Here is a 16,990-nt window from a genome sequence, read left to right as displayed (position 1 = left end):
TCGTCCTCGTCTGCCTGGATATTTATTCAGCATCCTACCTCTTCTGGGTTCCCTCCGCCTTGTAAATTAATAAGACAGAACAAATACGCGGGGGCTAGGTGGCTGACGCCTCGAACCATCGAGGGATTAACAGCGGCCGGAGATAAGTCTCGCGAAAAGCGCAAACATCCCTCAAAAATCTACCATTACCCCGGCCCTAATTATTTCGCTCGACAATTATTATTTATTAATTATTTCTCCTTTCGTTTCGACCGCCGTTTCTACGATCTTCGGAATTTTTGACTGTATTCTTGCTATCGTTGCCAGCGAACACTCGCAATTCTCTGCCTTTTGGATTTCTTTTGAATTCCGTTTTCGTTCCAGTTTCCAGTTCACAGTTTCCAGTTTCATGGGAACAAAGCGGGGCCCCCGTTTTGTCAGCGGGGACAGCGAGATATTTAAATGGCACAACTATCTACTCGAATCTTTACGGTCACGTTGCAGCCACCTCTTCCCTTACCGCTTTTAGTCGGGGAATATCGTCATCGCGGCCGTCGAGTAACTACCCCCAGAGATTTCCGGGATCATAAATATCCCCCGACATCGGGACATGTGTCTGCCTTAATGCTGTAGACATGTTTCTCGAGGAGCCGTGCGCGCTATCTTGGCCCCTATATTTTTCCCCGGGTCGTGTCTCGCGTGATACGTAATCGCGGCTATACGCGGAAAAGTAATCAGCGACTGTGGCACACCGTTGATAATAATAGGGAATCGCCCCTCTAAATAATTCCTCGCTAAATAATTCCTCGAACGGCCGAAGACCAGTCTATGAGACCATAAAATCACTCCTTTTCCTATTTTCTCATAGAAGCTTGTGATAAAAATTTTAAAAATGCATTTCGCATGTCTCTCGTGCTGAAAATTTCATTTAAATCGATTGAAACTTAATCCATATTTTTACAAAGCATTCTAATCATGGTTTAATAAGCTGGTCCTTCGGTCGTCTAAACAAAAATAATTAAAACCTGTTCGTTAAGCTTGAGAAAAGTCACCGAGTTTTGAAAAGTGTCCGAATATTAATGTCGCTGCCCGGTATAATCCAATTATACGGAATATTTGATTTCCCTGGATCGCGACAGTCCCGAGTAAGCCGGATGATCGTAACGCTACCGTAATTATGTAAATTTTTGACGAAAATTGGTAAAATGCAACACCGTAAAGGCATTTGAACAATTTAAGAACATTGCTACGTTATTTTCAGCTTATACAACTTTGACTATTTTTATCTCGCGCATGTATCCACAATCTAATCACGACGAAGAAAGAGAAGAAGATTGAAGATTTTTCTGAATTATTTCACGTAAAACGATCGATCGTCCCTCGAACGCGTTGAACGCGTTTTAAGAACGAAGACAGAGCCGCGCGTTACGTTGGAAAACGCGGCCGCACAGAATATTCCGACAATTTCGGATATTTCCCTAATTCCGTGAAAAGCCGCGCGCACGGTCCGGCGCAGCGTTTCGCCTAATCGAGTCAGCATAATAAAAGTGCCCGTAAACGACCGGTCCCCGTATAAATGCCGGAATTTGTGACCGGGGTTGATTAAACTCGATTAACCCGACACCCGTTGTATACGGCGCTTCGTTAACTCCGACGCATCGACTTCCTCAGGATTAGGTTTGGTACGTTAGGCTGCATCCTCAAGGCCTTTGCACCTATAGGCACGCCCGCGCCGCCACAGAGGTCTTCCGGGGACCTCCGCGCTGTAGCTACACCTCAAGGAGACGATGAATCGCGAGTACAGCGACTGCTTTTGGGAATTTAATCATCCGGTTCGAGTAACCGCGCGCCGCCGCTCTCGCTAACCCCCTCGAGATCCGACGGAGTTTCTCTGCTTCGAGGAGCAGAGCGTTACTCCGTCTTAACTGAGAGAGAAAAAAAAAACAGTAATTAGCATCGCTTGTAATAGTCGGCGCGCTTCCTCGCGCGTCTGCCTGCTAATTAGAAAATGTAGACATTGAAACAGAGGAGGAGACGACCGGCGACGTCGCGACGCCGGGGCACAGAGATTTTCTGTTATTTCAATGGGGGGGGGGGGGGCTAGGAATAATTATCAAACGTAATTGAAGAACGTTTGCTGCAATTCTACGATGAGAGCACGGCCATTACTTTCTTTCTTTCCTTCTCTTTCTTTCTTTTTTTTTTTTTTTTACCGAGATTCGGCATTTGAATCTCGGCCCCCCGCGAGATTGAAATTGCTTATGGACGTGAAAGAGAGTTCCGTCGAGCGTCCTCCTTCGAGTCCTTCCACTATAATCGGTCATTTTTCAACTGTCCAATACATTTTAGTACAACTTCTCATATCGGATTCCTACATTCCGATCTGACGTATGATTAATGCTTCGCTCATGAATAATGGAACAGATCTGAGGAACAAGAACGAGAGCAAAATTGTGCTCTGGGATGTTCGGATAAAAGTTTTATTTCGTCAACCTTTGGACAGAATCGCCAATATACTGGCCGCTGTATAAAGACGAGTCTATAGATTTTAAAAACAGTACAGTACAATTATTCTCTAAATAGTACAATAATACGACTGCGACTGGATGTCTTCATGAGCATCGACAAGCAGATCGACTCGTTCTTGGAACGCGTCAAACTGTTCCGGCTCGTCGACGGCAGAATTTATCGACAGCCACGAGTTCTCTGCTTCCGTGTCTGCTTTCGTTTTTTAACGCTCGCAACGCCGCCTCGGCCTGGTTTTTTTTCGGTCGTTACACCTGCCTAAAGGCAACACACGCGCGCCGGTGTCCACGCTGTTTTAAACAAAGCCGTATTTTAAACAGAGACGTTTTTTATTTGTTTCACAGACCGATTAGAATATTTCGTGGTATCGCTGTCGTCGTCGTCGTCGCTGCTCACTGTTTTCCCCATGAAATAATCTCGAGGTGCCATCGACGAAAGAACTTTTTGCCCCGCCATCGTAACGATAACGCTCTTCCCCTTTCGCGTCGAAAGGGGAAGCGACAGTAGAACGAAATCTGGCGAGTACACGTGCGCGCCGTCGAGTGGCCCTGTTCGGCCAAATAAAAGAAAAGAGAAAAAAAACGAAACGAAGAAATCTAATAAAGGAAGAGTAGGTTGGACCGGTCGTGGAATCGGCTTAAACGGAATAGGAAACGCATCGGCGCTATGAGCGCCTTAGTTCTAGTTATACGTATCTTTACGAGCGAAACCAATAAAAGCCCGACCGTTTTATCGAAGGGGTATCTCCGTGGTTTTCTCTCTCTCTCTCTCTCTCTCTCTCTCTCTCTCTCTCTCTCTCTTAGCCAGCTAGAAATACTTGAAACTATACAATTAACTGATACGTGACTCTCAGACTTCCGAGATTAACGCTCTTTAATTCGAGCTCCAGCGATTAAAAAAGAAGGAAGAGTGCGCGCGCGCTGCATCGTCGTGACAAAGAGCGAAAAAAGTGGGAAGATTTATGGCGGGAAATGGAATGAAAAAAGGAAAGAGGCGCGGGAGGGGGAAAAAGATACACGGTTGGGAATTAACTACGCGTTAATAAAATAAGCGGCAGGCAACGGAATGCCTCCACCCCGGCCTCTCGCGCGCCGGTCTCCCTACCGCCGCGCGCGAAACGGAAAATATCTCGTTGAAACGGCGGGACGTAACGGAGCAGATACCGAAACAGTACTCTTCCCATTCTGTCACGAGCCATCAACTCTTTCTACATTATTTCCTCCTTAAGGGGACCGACGGGAAATTCTGCGCGACGCCTGCTCGCGGAGAGCACTGTCGCGGGAGAAGAAGAATCCTTTTTACGTCGTTAAACTTCCTCGACTCGGCGAAATCCCCCCGGAGTTTTACCGCTAGATCAAAGCCGAATCCTTTAGCTTAGACTTCCGATACGTCGCCGCGGTATCCCGCCGCCTCTCTCTCTCTCCCTCTCTCTCTCTCTCTCTCTCTAAGTGTTCATTAAGCTTACACGCAACTGGCCCCGCAAATTTGGATTAAACCCCCCGGTGCTGGGCGCATTTTACCATGACTAAATACAACCGAGCACTTGTCAGGCGGATTAGGGGACTGTTTTTAGGCGATAGGGGGTTGGGATTCCGGCTACGGGGAAATTAATTAACGGAGCACGGGACGGTAACAGTTGATAGTTGATAATCCAGTTGCCATCATTTTTCGAAATACGATTTGCAGATTTTAGATAAGAAGGATTTTCTTAAAATTCTTAAGAATATCACTTTTAAATTAGGCAAATTTTGTCATTTTATTCATGCCGTTCTTGCCGTTTCGGAAATAATACAGTAAAATATAATTATCATACTGTCCTATCGAAAAAAACCTTAATCATACTTTTACCATATTTTTTCCACTTCGCACTCTTTAACATCTGCCTGCATCATTGTTATACTCTGCGTTTTCTCATTATATCCTACGCGTGTCTAATTTAAATACACCATTGATAGAATTAATTAACTCTCTATACAACACTAAGAAAATCTGTTCGTCGCGCGAATTTTCATAAATTTTTCCAAGATTTCTTCCGCTCGTATTTCCGTGCACTTTTAACTGCGCAAGAGAAGCTTCGCCCGGCATCTCGCGTTTCTTTTCACGAGCCCCGCCTTTTTATTTATTTACGAAGTTATTATGCGGTCACCGGATCTCTTTAGCCAGAACCCCTCGAAGGTGGTTCTCGCCGCCGCGCCGCGGCGAAATGTCAGCGTAGCTGGGCGGAAATCTTCGCGGCCCTAAAAACGGGGTTTGGTAACGCAATTTTTTCGCCCGGGCAAAGCCGAGGAAGCGAGGCATTAAATGTTCAAGTTATGCAACGCGTCCTCTGTCGATCAGGACGCGTTCGTAGACTCCTCTCTGATCGCTGTGACGACGACGACGACTGCTGCCACCCCGTCAAAGGTGTACACGGTATCGAGTTTACCTAGCCGTTCTCTGTACTACGCAAAAACGAACAGTTTTTAGATACATTTCATGCGAACGGGGGAGGGGAGGGAAAACGTTTTCAGGCTGGAGACCGGAAAACCGGGTATCGCGTGCGCGGGGGTGGGTGGAAATCGTTGGAAAAGTTTCGCCGCGCGGTTGATTCGCCGTCTCAGCGAGTTGCCGGGAATTCGGAATACCGATTTTCGCGAATAAATTCTAGGGAAGAATGCGAAATTACCCGTAGAATAGGAAAGTTTCTCTCGGCGAGGGCTCGCCTGAGAATGGGTTGGGGACACAAGCCCACCGGGCCGAAGAGAAGAGGGTGTTCCTTTGTGAATCCGCTTCTGGCAAACATTGAGTCCTCTTCTTCTTCGTCTTCTTCTTCTTTCTACGATGACACGGCCACCTGCTGCCTTTGCGACATGTCAGTTAGCTTTCGAGACAGTTACAACGCTGCTTGAAGAAATTCTCTGTCAACAATAGGGCCTGGATTGACAGGATCGATATGCTACTTGCCTCGCGGATCCCAATCTCTGTTGTCCCCCCCCTTCCTCGCATCATTATTATTCCATCGCGGCTTCATTATTTGATACCGTCCTCTTTGAGGTCTCGTAGAAAAATGCCTCGGTTGAGGCTTTTTCATTAGCTATGTATTGTACACCGATCTGGGAACTTCGCTGGAAGGAATCATAGTGCAAGGGGTTAATTGTGAAAGGAGGTTAGGTTTATTTACACTTAATATTGCTGCGTCAATTAGGATTTATTTATACTTAATATTCTCCTTAACAGGGCCGGACAATTTTTCTTTCTTTTATCATCTTTATTTACTAAGCTGGCATTTACGTATTCTAACTCGATACGCGAAACAGAACTTACGTTTTCAACGATGCTCTTCCATCGGCCGATCAATTTTACGATTGCACTTTCGAACAAGTTGCGATGCCACGAACGAATGCACTTTTACCTCGAACCTACCTTTTCACCCATTGATATCAAACGTTTCTGATCGAGCGTAGCCTAGTTCATCGAAAAGGTCAAATACTCCGTTTGGAAGGCTACCTTTGGCACTTGCATTCGAAAACATGCTCTCTCTCCTCGCGTACATCGGAAATATATTTAACTCCACGAGCAGCTACCTTGGACAATGCGAGATCCGAGCACAGGGTTCTTCGACGGAAAGTTAAATACCAGAATACTCGATAACCCGTTCATTCTACAGACATCGCGGCGCAGCATCGCACGCGACCCGGTAACAACAGACACGAGACCTCTTTTGTTTCTCACTCATGAATTCCTCTCGTAAAGATCTGTTCGCGTTGAAAACCCAACCCCCCTGCTGGCAAAGTGCGCGGAGCATTCGCAGGCCGAACAACAGTGAGAAGAGTGTCGCATTAAATCGTGAACGAGAACGAGCCGCGGATTACGCAATTATCGCCCCGATATTCTTCCGTCGTTACTTCGTAAACAACGCCGCGTGCACGGCTACATTCTGCGTAACGGCATTGAATAATCCATCAGAGCACGGTATTCTCGCGGGGACGGCCCGGTTAAATAGCATTGGTTTCTGGTACGCGATGCATTACTCATCGGGCCCCGGCATAGTCGAGTTTACAAACCCATATATTCATCCGCGTAGTCACGGCGTTAGGCTCCACCGCGGCAACTTGTTATCCATGCGCTGTCGCTTTTGCAGCGAGCGAGCGGGCGCTTTCAATCCGCGTTCGCCGTGGAACAGAGGGAGGATCGCGAACATTGAATTTGAAGAAATAGAGCGGGCCCGCGCGCCAGGCGACGGCTTCTCATTTTAATGAGGCTACAAAGGTGGGGAAGGGCGTGAAAGGGACGGGGGGAGGAGGAGGAGGACGAGTGCGGAAACGTTCTACGTAATCGTGTCCCCAGATGAAACGGACTTTCGACGAAGCGGGGGGGAAAAATAAAGTGTGAAAAGCGGAGAAACGAAGACGCCTCTTCGTCCCCCGGGGTTGGAACAATGCTCCCCAAGGAACTCGCTGGCACCGGGGCGATTGTATTTATACAATTAAAGCTTATCCTCCTTCTTGTCTTCGGCCGGGCGATGGCAGCCTCTTCAGCCGCCGCCGCCGCCCCCCGTCACTCCGCTCGCGTTCCCGAGCACGCCCTCCAGACGCAGTTAACGCGCCAGTGAAATGCAAGTGAATCGTGTTATGATTATTGCGTTGATGCGCCCGTTTCTAATAAAGACACCTCGTCCTATTCGGAGGAGGCGGCGGCGGCTCGTACCTTTATCTACGACCCCTCTCTACGCCGCGTGGATGCTGGGTATACACGCGGGCGGAATTGCATCCCCGCGAATTCTGCATTTCGCGGAAACGGAAAATCGATATCGCAATTAGCTCCTTCGCCGCCGCTGTCTTTCGTCTGCGGACCTCCTCCTCCTCCTCCGCCGGAGCGCGGAACACTATCGTGTTTACCTGTTTCGTTGTTAAACTGCGCTCGGGTTACTTGGCGAACGTTTTGCTAACGGCAGTCCCGGGAGGCGAGAAAATTATTGCGATAAGTCCGCGTATTGTTTGCGCTCGTACGTTCTTCATTTCTGAATGTTGATGAACGCGTTTCTCGCTTTCCCCGCTCGAATACGTTGCCTGGTTTCTTCCTCGTCGTCGTATTTCGTTTGAACTGTTCCCTCGAGTTTTATGGCCATTTTATTACTGAAAAATTTTGCAACATTTTAATAACGATTTTATTTCATTTTGCTTTACGGCGTTTTCTGGCTCCTTTGGGCCAGAATTTCGCTATAGGGTAATGCGTTTTATTATTTTATATCGTTCAGACTAAAGTAAAGGAATTTTTTTATTTGTTAAATCATCTTTTCATTTTTTACTACTGATTTTGTAAGTCTTATAAACTTCTGCTTGTAAAGTCTGATAAACTTTAAATTCTATTAACGGAATACTTAGCTTTTTACTATACACATTTTTTTCTATTCTTCTAATAATCCTAGTTATAATTTTCAAGCATTATTTACTCAATTTGGTGTGTAATTTATAAAATTATTTTTCTTAATAGTCACGTAGTAAGTTGTAATCGATTTTTGGAAGTTCGAAGACTTGGTCATCCCGATTTCAATACACAAACGAAGTATGTATACTAACAAATATTGTGATATAATTATTTATACATTACACGATTGATTAATAAACTTTCTAAATTATATTCGATATGATGCTCAAAATGATTACGAATCTAGTATATGAATTGTATGGTGCATTTAGTTCCCTGCTGGTAATACAGAATGGCCACTCTGAAAGTGCCTAGATAAATCCCATGAGCGTTTAATTGTAATAAATATTGTAATTAATTCTGTTTTATACACCACGATCGTACGTTAATATTAGAATAATTACATGTTCTTTAATTCATGGATAACAAAATTATTGGCAAAGTAATTTCTTATCCTTGTCGTGTGATGGCGTTTGTTATCAGTAAGTCCATGGTGTGCTGACTCTTAAGTTCTCTCTCTACATTGTAATTCTGTGGTTTTAATGGCAATTTTGGCTTGACAGAGGTATAGCCCTGGTACAACAAGGGTTTACGATAATAACTGTCAAAATATTGGATTATTGACTTGGAGGTGTTCTGAAATTTTACACGATGGACTTTTAATAAACTCAAAGTTGAGTAAGTATTAACTCTGGCATAACTCTGTCAATTCAGTATTGTAACAATTATATGTATTCAATTGTTTCAATAATTTCTATACAACACAGTAACTAAACAATATTCTGAATATAATATTGATGATTTCACAGAAGGAATATCTGACCAAACCATTTATGATGTCATCCGTACAACGTGCTTTTACTCAGAAGCTGAGTAAACAACATGCAGCAGACGTCAGACGACAAATTGCTACTTCTACATCATATTCTCGAGATTTGTCGAAGAGTGGTAGTTCGTTCTCAGGATTCTCCTCAACAGTATGTTATACATCAATTATAGTTTTACCTTGAATATTCAAAAAAATTGTACTAATAAATTCTAATATGATTTTTTAAGATGTCACTGTGCGAAGTATTAGAGCCACTAGATTATGAAGAGTTTCTAAGCCAGCACCAAACAGTTCTTGACCGTCATCCCCTGAAATTGATCTTAGATTTTCCACCTGGTGATGTAGACCTACAAATTGTCAAAAGGAAGATTCGTACAGAGGAAGCAGTGGTTCCCCATGAATCTCTGTAAGATCATTTTCCTTTACGATGATAATGTTATTCTTGTGATTTTACTATCTCATTTGTTTTAATCCTCAGGGATACAGTATCTGCATATGTCAGAAGATGCATAGATAGCTTCACTTCTGACTGGGTTTATGTTCATCGGAAATACAAGCGTAGAGTGTCACCCATTGCAAGGGACAGACTATTACAAGACACACCAAGACAAGATTTCGAGGTATATGATTAAACACATTACATGTTATAAAAAAATTCAAGCTTTAGTTTAAAGTAAATGTGAAATAGGTGGATCAAGAGGACACAAATGGTTCAGGCTCGCCGAATGAAGAAGAAGATTTATCAAACTGTGGGGATACACCTAGAGGTTCTTGGGCTAGTTTGGATTTAAGACATTCCCAACATGATCCCCTCCTTCCAAGCTTGTTGGACCGTGTCTGTCCAGAAACTATTGATCAGATGAATGAACAAAAACGTTCAGAAGATCGACAAGTGAGTATACGAAAAGTATGTTTACCATGAAGTTATTATAAACAATTTCTATTTTTAGGAAGCATTATTTCCGCTGTATGCGCCCCCAGCATCGCCAGACGACGAATGGCAAGAAATAGGTATTGCCCCGGAGCCCTCGGAACCTTTCTCCCACAAGATCCTTGTAAAATGTCTTCAATTAAAATTGGAGCTAGAAGTCGAACCAATATTTGCAAGTTTGGCGTTATACGACGCTAGAGAAAAGAAAAAGGTGTCCGAAAATTTTTACGTGGATATGAACTCTGAGGGATTGAAAAGAATGCTTGGCGGTCACATTGCGTACAGTGATGCCAGTACTTTGGCTAGAAGCTGCGTCATGAGTATTAGCAAACCGAGCCCAGATTTGTTTTTAGTTGTCAGACTTGAAAAGGTGTTGCAAGGTGATATATCAGAATGTGCCGAGCCATATTTGCGTGACGATAAGAACAAAGAGAAGGTAATTATACAGAGGGTGTATCACCTAACTTTTTCATGGTAATTCAGTTTGTTGCATCTTAAATTGTGTACCACTAGGTAAAAGCAGCCGCTGCAGCGGCGTGCGAACGATTAGGTCGCTATCGAATGCCACTCGCTTGGACTGCTATCCACCTTTCTGGAGTGATAGGGGGTGGTGGGGACACTGACAGCACTGGTAGTGCTGGTTCTTTGGACAGAAAATCGGGTGGTCTGGAACAATGGCGCAAAAAGGTGGAACAGCCTACCAGAAGGGGCTCTCTTGAAAGAAGGAGTTCGGATAAAAGACGCAGCTGGTCTCCGGACGATTTTGCTAACTGTCTCGACACATTTAGGTAGATAATTCGTTTACAATTTATTGAACAATATTCTTGTGAACATGTATTTGCACATACGTTATTTTCAGACCTATAACGTTGACTGTGTCGAGTTTCTTCAAACAAGAAAGCGAGCGCCTTAAGGATGAAGACCTTTATAAATTATTGGTCGAACTACGAAGACCTGGTTCCAATTTGAAACGGTTGAAGTGTCTGCCCGGTATATTGAAATTAGATCTCAGTCCCAGACCCGAAGAATTGCCCAGATGCTTGGATCCTGATTTACGAAGACTAATTCCGTATCCAGATGAGAAAAGCCGGCCAGTGAAGGAAATACTGGAGTTTCCAAGCGAAGTTCTCTCACCGGACTTAACTTACAGGAACCTCCTTTATATTTATCCCAAGGTGAATTAACATCTTGTAGTTTGAATAACAACATAAAGTGCTCTATTAACAAACATCTGATCGCAGGAAGCAAACTTTAGCTCCAGAACTGGTTCAGCCCGAAATATCGCAGTCAGGATGCAACTGATGGGTGGCGAACAGGAGGCTGACGCTCTCACAGCCATATTTGGAAGATCATCCTGTCCCGAAATGACCCACGAGTGTTTCACTTCCGTCTCGTATCACAACAAAAACCCGAACTTCTATGATGAAGTTAAAATTCGACTACCAGCGGACTTGAGCGCAAAGCATCATTTGCTATTTACATTCTACCACATCAGCTGCCAGAAGAAGGTAGAACAGCCGAACGTCGAGACTGCTGTAGCGTATACTGTAAGCATAACTACTTGCTCTATTAAATGCCCATCTATTGAATTATTGCTAATGACGGTTTTTATGTTCAGTGGTTGCCACTTCTGAGAGATGGCCACCTGCAATCCGGCGAGTTCAGTCTGCCAGCTATGCTGGACCCACCCCCGGCGAATTATTCCTACATCGCACCTGATGTCCTCTTGCCTGGCACCAGATGGGTCGACGCACACAGAGGCGTTTTCACAGTGATTCTGGAACCAGTCTCCAGCGTACATCCACAAGACAAATACATCGACAGGTAATGCTCCGGAGCGCCATAATTCTCTCGGACATTTAGTAGCAGACACTAACTTACAAAATTGTAGGTTTTTATCGCTGTGCGGCTACTTGGAAACCGGCCAAGTGCCCCCGCGTATCGGCGAGGCTGGGATGGAATCAGAATTAAAGTCGGCTCTGTTGGAGTTGGCAAGAGCCTCGCATTCTGCTCTAGTGCGGTCATTACCCCAGCTCCTGGATCAATTAATATCGTTGCTGGTACGTCCACCCACATTGCCGTCGCAGCCGCTGAACGTGGCAGCCACAGTCTTCGAGGCTATAGGTCTATTGGTACGCAATATCACCAATTTGCCAGATGGCCAACTGGATGCTCACGGTAGACACGCGCTTTTGGCGACCTACGTGGCGTACCAATGCTCTCTGCCGAGAATGACGAACGGTCCAGGTATCGTCAGAGCTCAAAGCAATCCCGATCTTCCCTTGGAAGACTTGGAGATGGAGGTGCATTCGAGAGGATTGGATCGAACCGCTTCGATGCGTCAAGAATCGCCTTCCATTAACAGTCAGCCTTCGAGGAGGCTTCTACACGAGGAACTAGCTTTGCATTGGGTGGTGTCCACAGGTCAAGCTAGAGAACTAGCAGTGACCTACTCGTGGTTCTTCTTAGAATTAATCGTCCGTTCCACGGTGGTCACGTTGTCGGAGCTGGGGATGCTGGAATCTCCTAGGAAATCGAGGTTCTCTCCTCAGTTCTGCGATGATGTGGCTACATTAACTGCAGCATTGACGTCAGAAGTAGTATCCCGATGTGGAAAGGAAACCAGGGTTCCCAACAATCTTGTATCAAGCCTCGGCAACTTTCTATCCGATTTACTATCAGTAATGGATAGAGGATTCGTCTTGTCACTTATCCGAGCTGCCTGTTGCTCTTTGTCGGATGCTTCGATGCATATTCCTGACTCAGCTGCATTGTACGCATTGAAATTGGACCTCGTCCGAACAGTATGTTCCCACGAACACTACGTGGCGCTGAATCTTCCTTTCGGAACCGGGTACACTTCGGGATCAGCGCCAGCATCGCCTAGTCCGTCCACCGGAAGCTCTGGTAGCTTGATATCAACCCTCGTGCCTGGTGATCGTGCTAGGTTCTCCGAACTTAGCCAAGAATTTCGACAGCAACACTTTTTAGTAGGGATCGTGTTATCCGATCTGTCGAACACGTTGGAAATACCAAATCCGATGCTTCAAAACAAAGCTATCGGTACCATTCGTCATCTAATGGCTTGCCACGATGTGGACTCAAGGTATTCCGATCCCGCAGCTAAAGCTAGGGTCGCCGCCCTCTATTTACCACTCTTGAACATTATCATGGATGCTCTACCTCAGCTGTATCACTGGGATTCCAAAGACAAGAGCGTATATCCAGACGAATCTGGGTCCATCACGCAGACGGTAGCGCTGGCTATAGCTGGCGGAGTCTCTGTGGAGACAGCAGGAACCCAATGCAGAGTGTCATTGAGCTCAGAAGCCACGCGACACCTTCTGATGTGTGTTCTGTGGCTATTAAAAGGCTTGGAACAGTCAGCGTTGGTGCAGTGGTGCTCGGAGCTGAGCTCCAGACGAATATTGTGCCTTCTTCAAGTCCTGAACATTGCTACCGCCGCTTTCGAGTACAAGGGCAAGAAAGCTCTGAAAAGGCTACCACCTCAAGCTGCTGCCACCAGCGATATCAGGTCGCGATTGGAGGACGTGATCTTAGGACAAGGTAGCGCCAGAAGCGAAATGATGTTACGCAGAAAAGAAAGAATCAGCGGGGAGAAATTGCGATGGCGCAAGGATCAAATGCCTTACAGGTGGGCAAAAGTATTTTGTATCTTATGACGGATTTTTATGAAATTGATTTTAATCTGCTTTGAATCTACGAAGATCTTGCGAGCAATCAGAAGGAAGAGCCGTGGAACAGGATGCTCATATAGAAGGTGCCTTAGCAGCTGAAGCCTCCCTTGTGGTTCTAGATACTCTCGAGACTGTCGTGCAGGCTGATGGTGGCGGAGGTAAAGTTCTTTATCTAAACTGTATTTTCTAAGCTAATGTGCTTTTTTAAATTATGCAGGTGCGGTAGTTGGAGCAGTACTAAAAGTGCTTCTAAGAGCTCTAGCAAGGAACCAGAGTACATCCGTGTTGCAACACATGTTCAACACGCAACGAGCGTTGGTATTCAAGTACCACAGTGCATTGTTCGACGAGGAAAGCGAAAGATGCGGCGATCTTTGCTTAACGTTGCTCACCAGGTGCAGTTCTCCACTCAGCGCTGTTCGCAGTCATGCTGCAGCCAGTCTTTATTTGCTTATGCGCCAGAACTTCGAAATAGGCAACGTACGTATCTAAAAAATGCTCCTCTGTTAAACTATGGCCACTGGAACTAGAAAATCAATAAAACGAGAATATTGTAGAATTTCGCTCGAGTCAAGATGCAAGTGACAACGTCATTATCAGCACTTGTCGGAAGAGGTAAAGCTCCCAGTGAGGGTGCACTTAGGAGAGCCTTGAAGACGGTGTTGGTCTATGCTGAGAGAGACACAGAATTGGCTGACACAAGCTTCCCTGAGCAAGTGAAGGATCTCCTATTCAACTTGCATATGATCCTATCTGATACTGTTAAAATGAAAGAATTCCAGGAAGATCCGGAGATGCTCTTGGATCTTATGTACAGGTGAGTACCTGTATTCAATCTTTAAAGCAAACTTCAAAGTAATCTCGACCTATTATTTTCTATTCGATAGAATTGCAAAGGGGTATCAAGGGTCGCCAGACCTTAGATTGACATGGTTAGCAAACATGGCTCAGCAACATATGGAGAGGAAGAATCATACAGAGGCAGCAATGTGTTTGGTGCACAGTGCCGCGTTGGTAGCAGAATACTTGCACCTTTTGGAGCCGGGCGGTGGTGGTAGACCAGTCGGAGCTGTTGCTCTCTGTCCTGTCACACCAAACGCTTTGGAAGAAAGCGCCGTTGGCGATGATGTACTAGCCAGAAGAGAAGAGGGTCTTTGTTTAGGTCCTGACTTTTCAGAAAGTGGATTAGCAGGGTTGCTGGAACACGCTGCTAGTTCTTTCCACGCGGCTGGAATGTATGAGGCTATTCCTGATGTGTACAGAGTCTTGCTACCAATAGCAGAAGTTGCGCACGATTATAAAAAATTGGCAAATATTCATGGGTAAGTCAGAATTTATTAACTTATTATTTTCTTAAATGGAACTACGTATTTTTATTATGTTCGTATCACTGTAGGAAGTTGCATGAAGCGTATACACGTGTCGAACAATTAGCTGGTAAAAGGGTATTCGGCACCTACTTCAGAGTAGGTTTTTACGGAGGACGATTCGGAGATCTAGCCGGCGAAGAGTTTGTCTACAAAGAACCAACTTTGACTAAATTGCCAGAGATATTCTCGAGGCTGGAGAATTTTTACGCTGAAAGATTCGGCGCTGAAAATATTGTGATAATCAAGGACTCCAATCCTGTGGACCCTAGCAAACTGGAACCGGACAAAGCTTACGTGCAAATTACCTATGTGGAGCCGTATTTCGAGCCGCACGAGCTTAGACACAGACCAACCATTTTCCACAGAAATTTTAATATCAGTGAGTAGTCTTTCAATTATTTTGTCTCAGTTTCTATAGCTCCGCCTATAATTTTTTAATATTCCCAGAACGATTCGTGTATGCTACACCTTTCACACCTGGTGGCAAGGCTCACGGGGAATTGAGAGAGCAATGCAAGCGTAAAACAATTTTAACAGTTGCCACGCATTTCCCTTACTTGAAAACGAGGATTCGTGTAGTTGCTAGGAAGCAAATCGTCCTTAGCCCAATCGAAGTTGCAATTGAGGACATTCAAAAGAAAACAGCAGAGGTATCTATCCATTCATCAGTCACATACATGTTGTTTTCTACTTTTATTACAACTGCATCTTATTTTTTAGGTTGCAGCAGCGACCGCCCAAGAACCACCCGACGCAAAAATGTTGCAGATGGTTCTTCAAGGTTGCATTGGTACCACGGTTAATCAAGGACCCGCCGAAGTTGCGGTCGTCTTCCTTTCTGGATTGCGCGAGCAAAACGCGCAACCTAGTCGACTGCAGCACAAGTTGCGCTTGTGCTTTAAAGACTTTTCAAAGAAATGTCTAGATGCCTTGAGAAGAAACAAAAACCTAATTGGCCCCGATCAGCGTGATTATCAACGAGAGTTGGAGAGAAATTACCAAAGACTAACCGAGAGACTGGCTCCTCTCATTGCGTGGAGGTAAAGGCGAATTTAAATTTCCCGGATAGTATCATCAAGAGCATTGTTTCATAAATTATACTGTAATAATTGCATTTCAATTACAGTGGGCCATCGTTAATGAATCAACAAACCACACAGCAAACGTCGCCGCGCTGGTAAAACGACTGAGCGCTGCTAAGAATGACCAAAGATGAGCAACACGTAAAATGGTACATTGAGAAGTATTAGCAGCATAAATCGCATACGAAAGAAAATATAATCATATATTTATATACGATAATTTTTTATATTGCTAGATATTTTGAGCTTTCAGCGAAATGTCTGTTTGAGGCGTTCGAGAAGCTCTTATATAATATTTAAAAGGAATTATTGCTAGTCCTATAGTTAACAATGCAATTGTTGCGTGTACAACAACATCGATGAGACGCAACACTTTAAATTTCGTTAATACTGCCCATGGATAATAGTAACATACAGGGTAGAGTATTTAAAACAGTTATTCAGGTAATCTGCTTTAAATGTTGTACCCTGTATGCATACACATTTGATAGTATTTAAGTGAATTGCTACTAGCATATTGCTACAGGAATTTTCTACTTAACTGCTTCTTCAGCAGTTGCTTTAATGGAGTTTCATATTTAATTACTAATTTAGTTTCCCTCCGAACCGCATAATAGCAAATGTATAAGTTTGCATTCTCTGAAGATACAACTATACATCTATACAAGGATACATCTATCTGCTAAGGAAGCTGTGATCTTTCAATTACATTATATTTTCTAAACGACAATTGTCACTCTTCGTGTTAGCACAGAAACTTATAGTAATAGATTTTTTTATCAAAAAGACTGCATATTTTTTACAGAAGACAAAGTATTATAAATTATATTTTTATCAAAAGTATTGTCTTTTTGTGTTATTTGTACTATATGTGTTTGTGGTAGTTACATGTTAGTCAGATTATTGATAATAGGTGTATAATATTTGAAACACCTGTGCCAAAACCACACAATTTATTTATCCCACTATTTTTGCAAAAAATCTATCATTAAAAGTTTCACCAGCAATTAAAAAACTTGCTAACATATTCTATAAGTTATTTTCACAGAATAATTAACATATATATAAAATGCAAATTATAAAATTGATAACACTACTGACATGCATAGAGTATAAGAAGTGAATAATAAATTTCAAGATTATTGTTCACATCCAAATATTTCAGTTCT

General features: G+C 44.0%; 1 protein-coding gene across 1 annotated transcript; it reads left to right on the top strand.

Annotated features, from left to right (window-relative positions):
* Positions 1-8,455: 8,455 nt before the first annotated feature.
* Positions 8,456-16,470, top strand: Zir (dedicator of cytokinesis). The gene is made up of 19 exons (XM_078195731.1): positions 8,456-8,589; positions 8,721-8,888; positions 8,968-9,146; positions 9,219-9,360; positions 9,429-9,632; positions 9,691-10,107; positions 10,185-10,459; positions 10,531-10,846; positions 10,913-11,218; positions 11,290-11,495; positions 11,563-13,326; positions 13,400-13,527; positions 13,587-13,849; positions 13,927-14,186; positions 14,257-14,691; positions 14,766-15,118; positions 15,187-15,389; positions 15,460-15,779; positions 15,866-16,470. The coding sequence occupies exons 2-19, from the start codon at positions 8,745-8,747 to the stop codon at positions 15,918-15,920; spliced, it is 5,970 nt and encodes a 1,989-aa protein (XP_078051857.1). The 5' UTR covers positions 8,456-8,589; positions 8,721-8,744; the 3' UTR covers positions 15,921-16,470.
* Positions 16,471-16,990: the final 520 nt, after the last annotated feature.

Source organism: Augochlora pura, chromosome 2 (assembly GCF_028453695.1).
Source record: "Augochlora pura isolate Apur16 chromosome 2, APUR_v2.2.1, whole genome shotgun sequence".
Classification (NCBI taxonomy): Eukaryota; Metazoa; Arthropoda; class Insecta; order Hymenoptera; family Halictidae; genus Augochlora; species Augochlora pura.
Note: the sequence above shows the minus strand (reverse complement) of the source record. Positions and strands in the feature narration are given on the sequence as shown.

Bases quoted from the DNA above. Each gene is read 5' to 3' on its own strand.
- Zir (XM_078195731.1), top strand. From the start codon at position 8,745: ATGATGTCATCCGTACAACGTGCTTTTACTCAGAAGCTGAGTAAACAA. The intron at 10,108-10,184 runs GTAATTATACAG...GTGTACCACTAG, and splicing joins ACGATAAGAACAAAGAGAAG to GTAAAAGCAGCCGCTGCAGC. The intron at 11,496-11,562 runs GTAATGCTCCGG...ACAAAATTGTAG, and splicing joins CAAGACAAATACATCGACAG to GTTTTTATCGCTGTGCGGCT.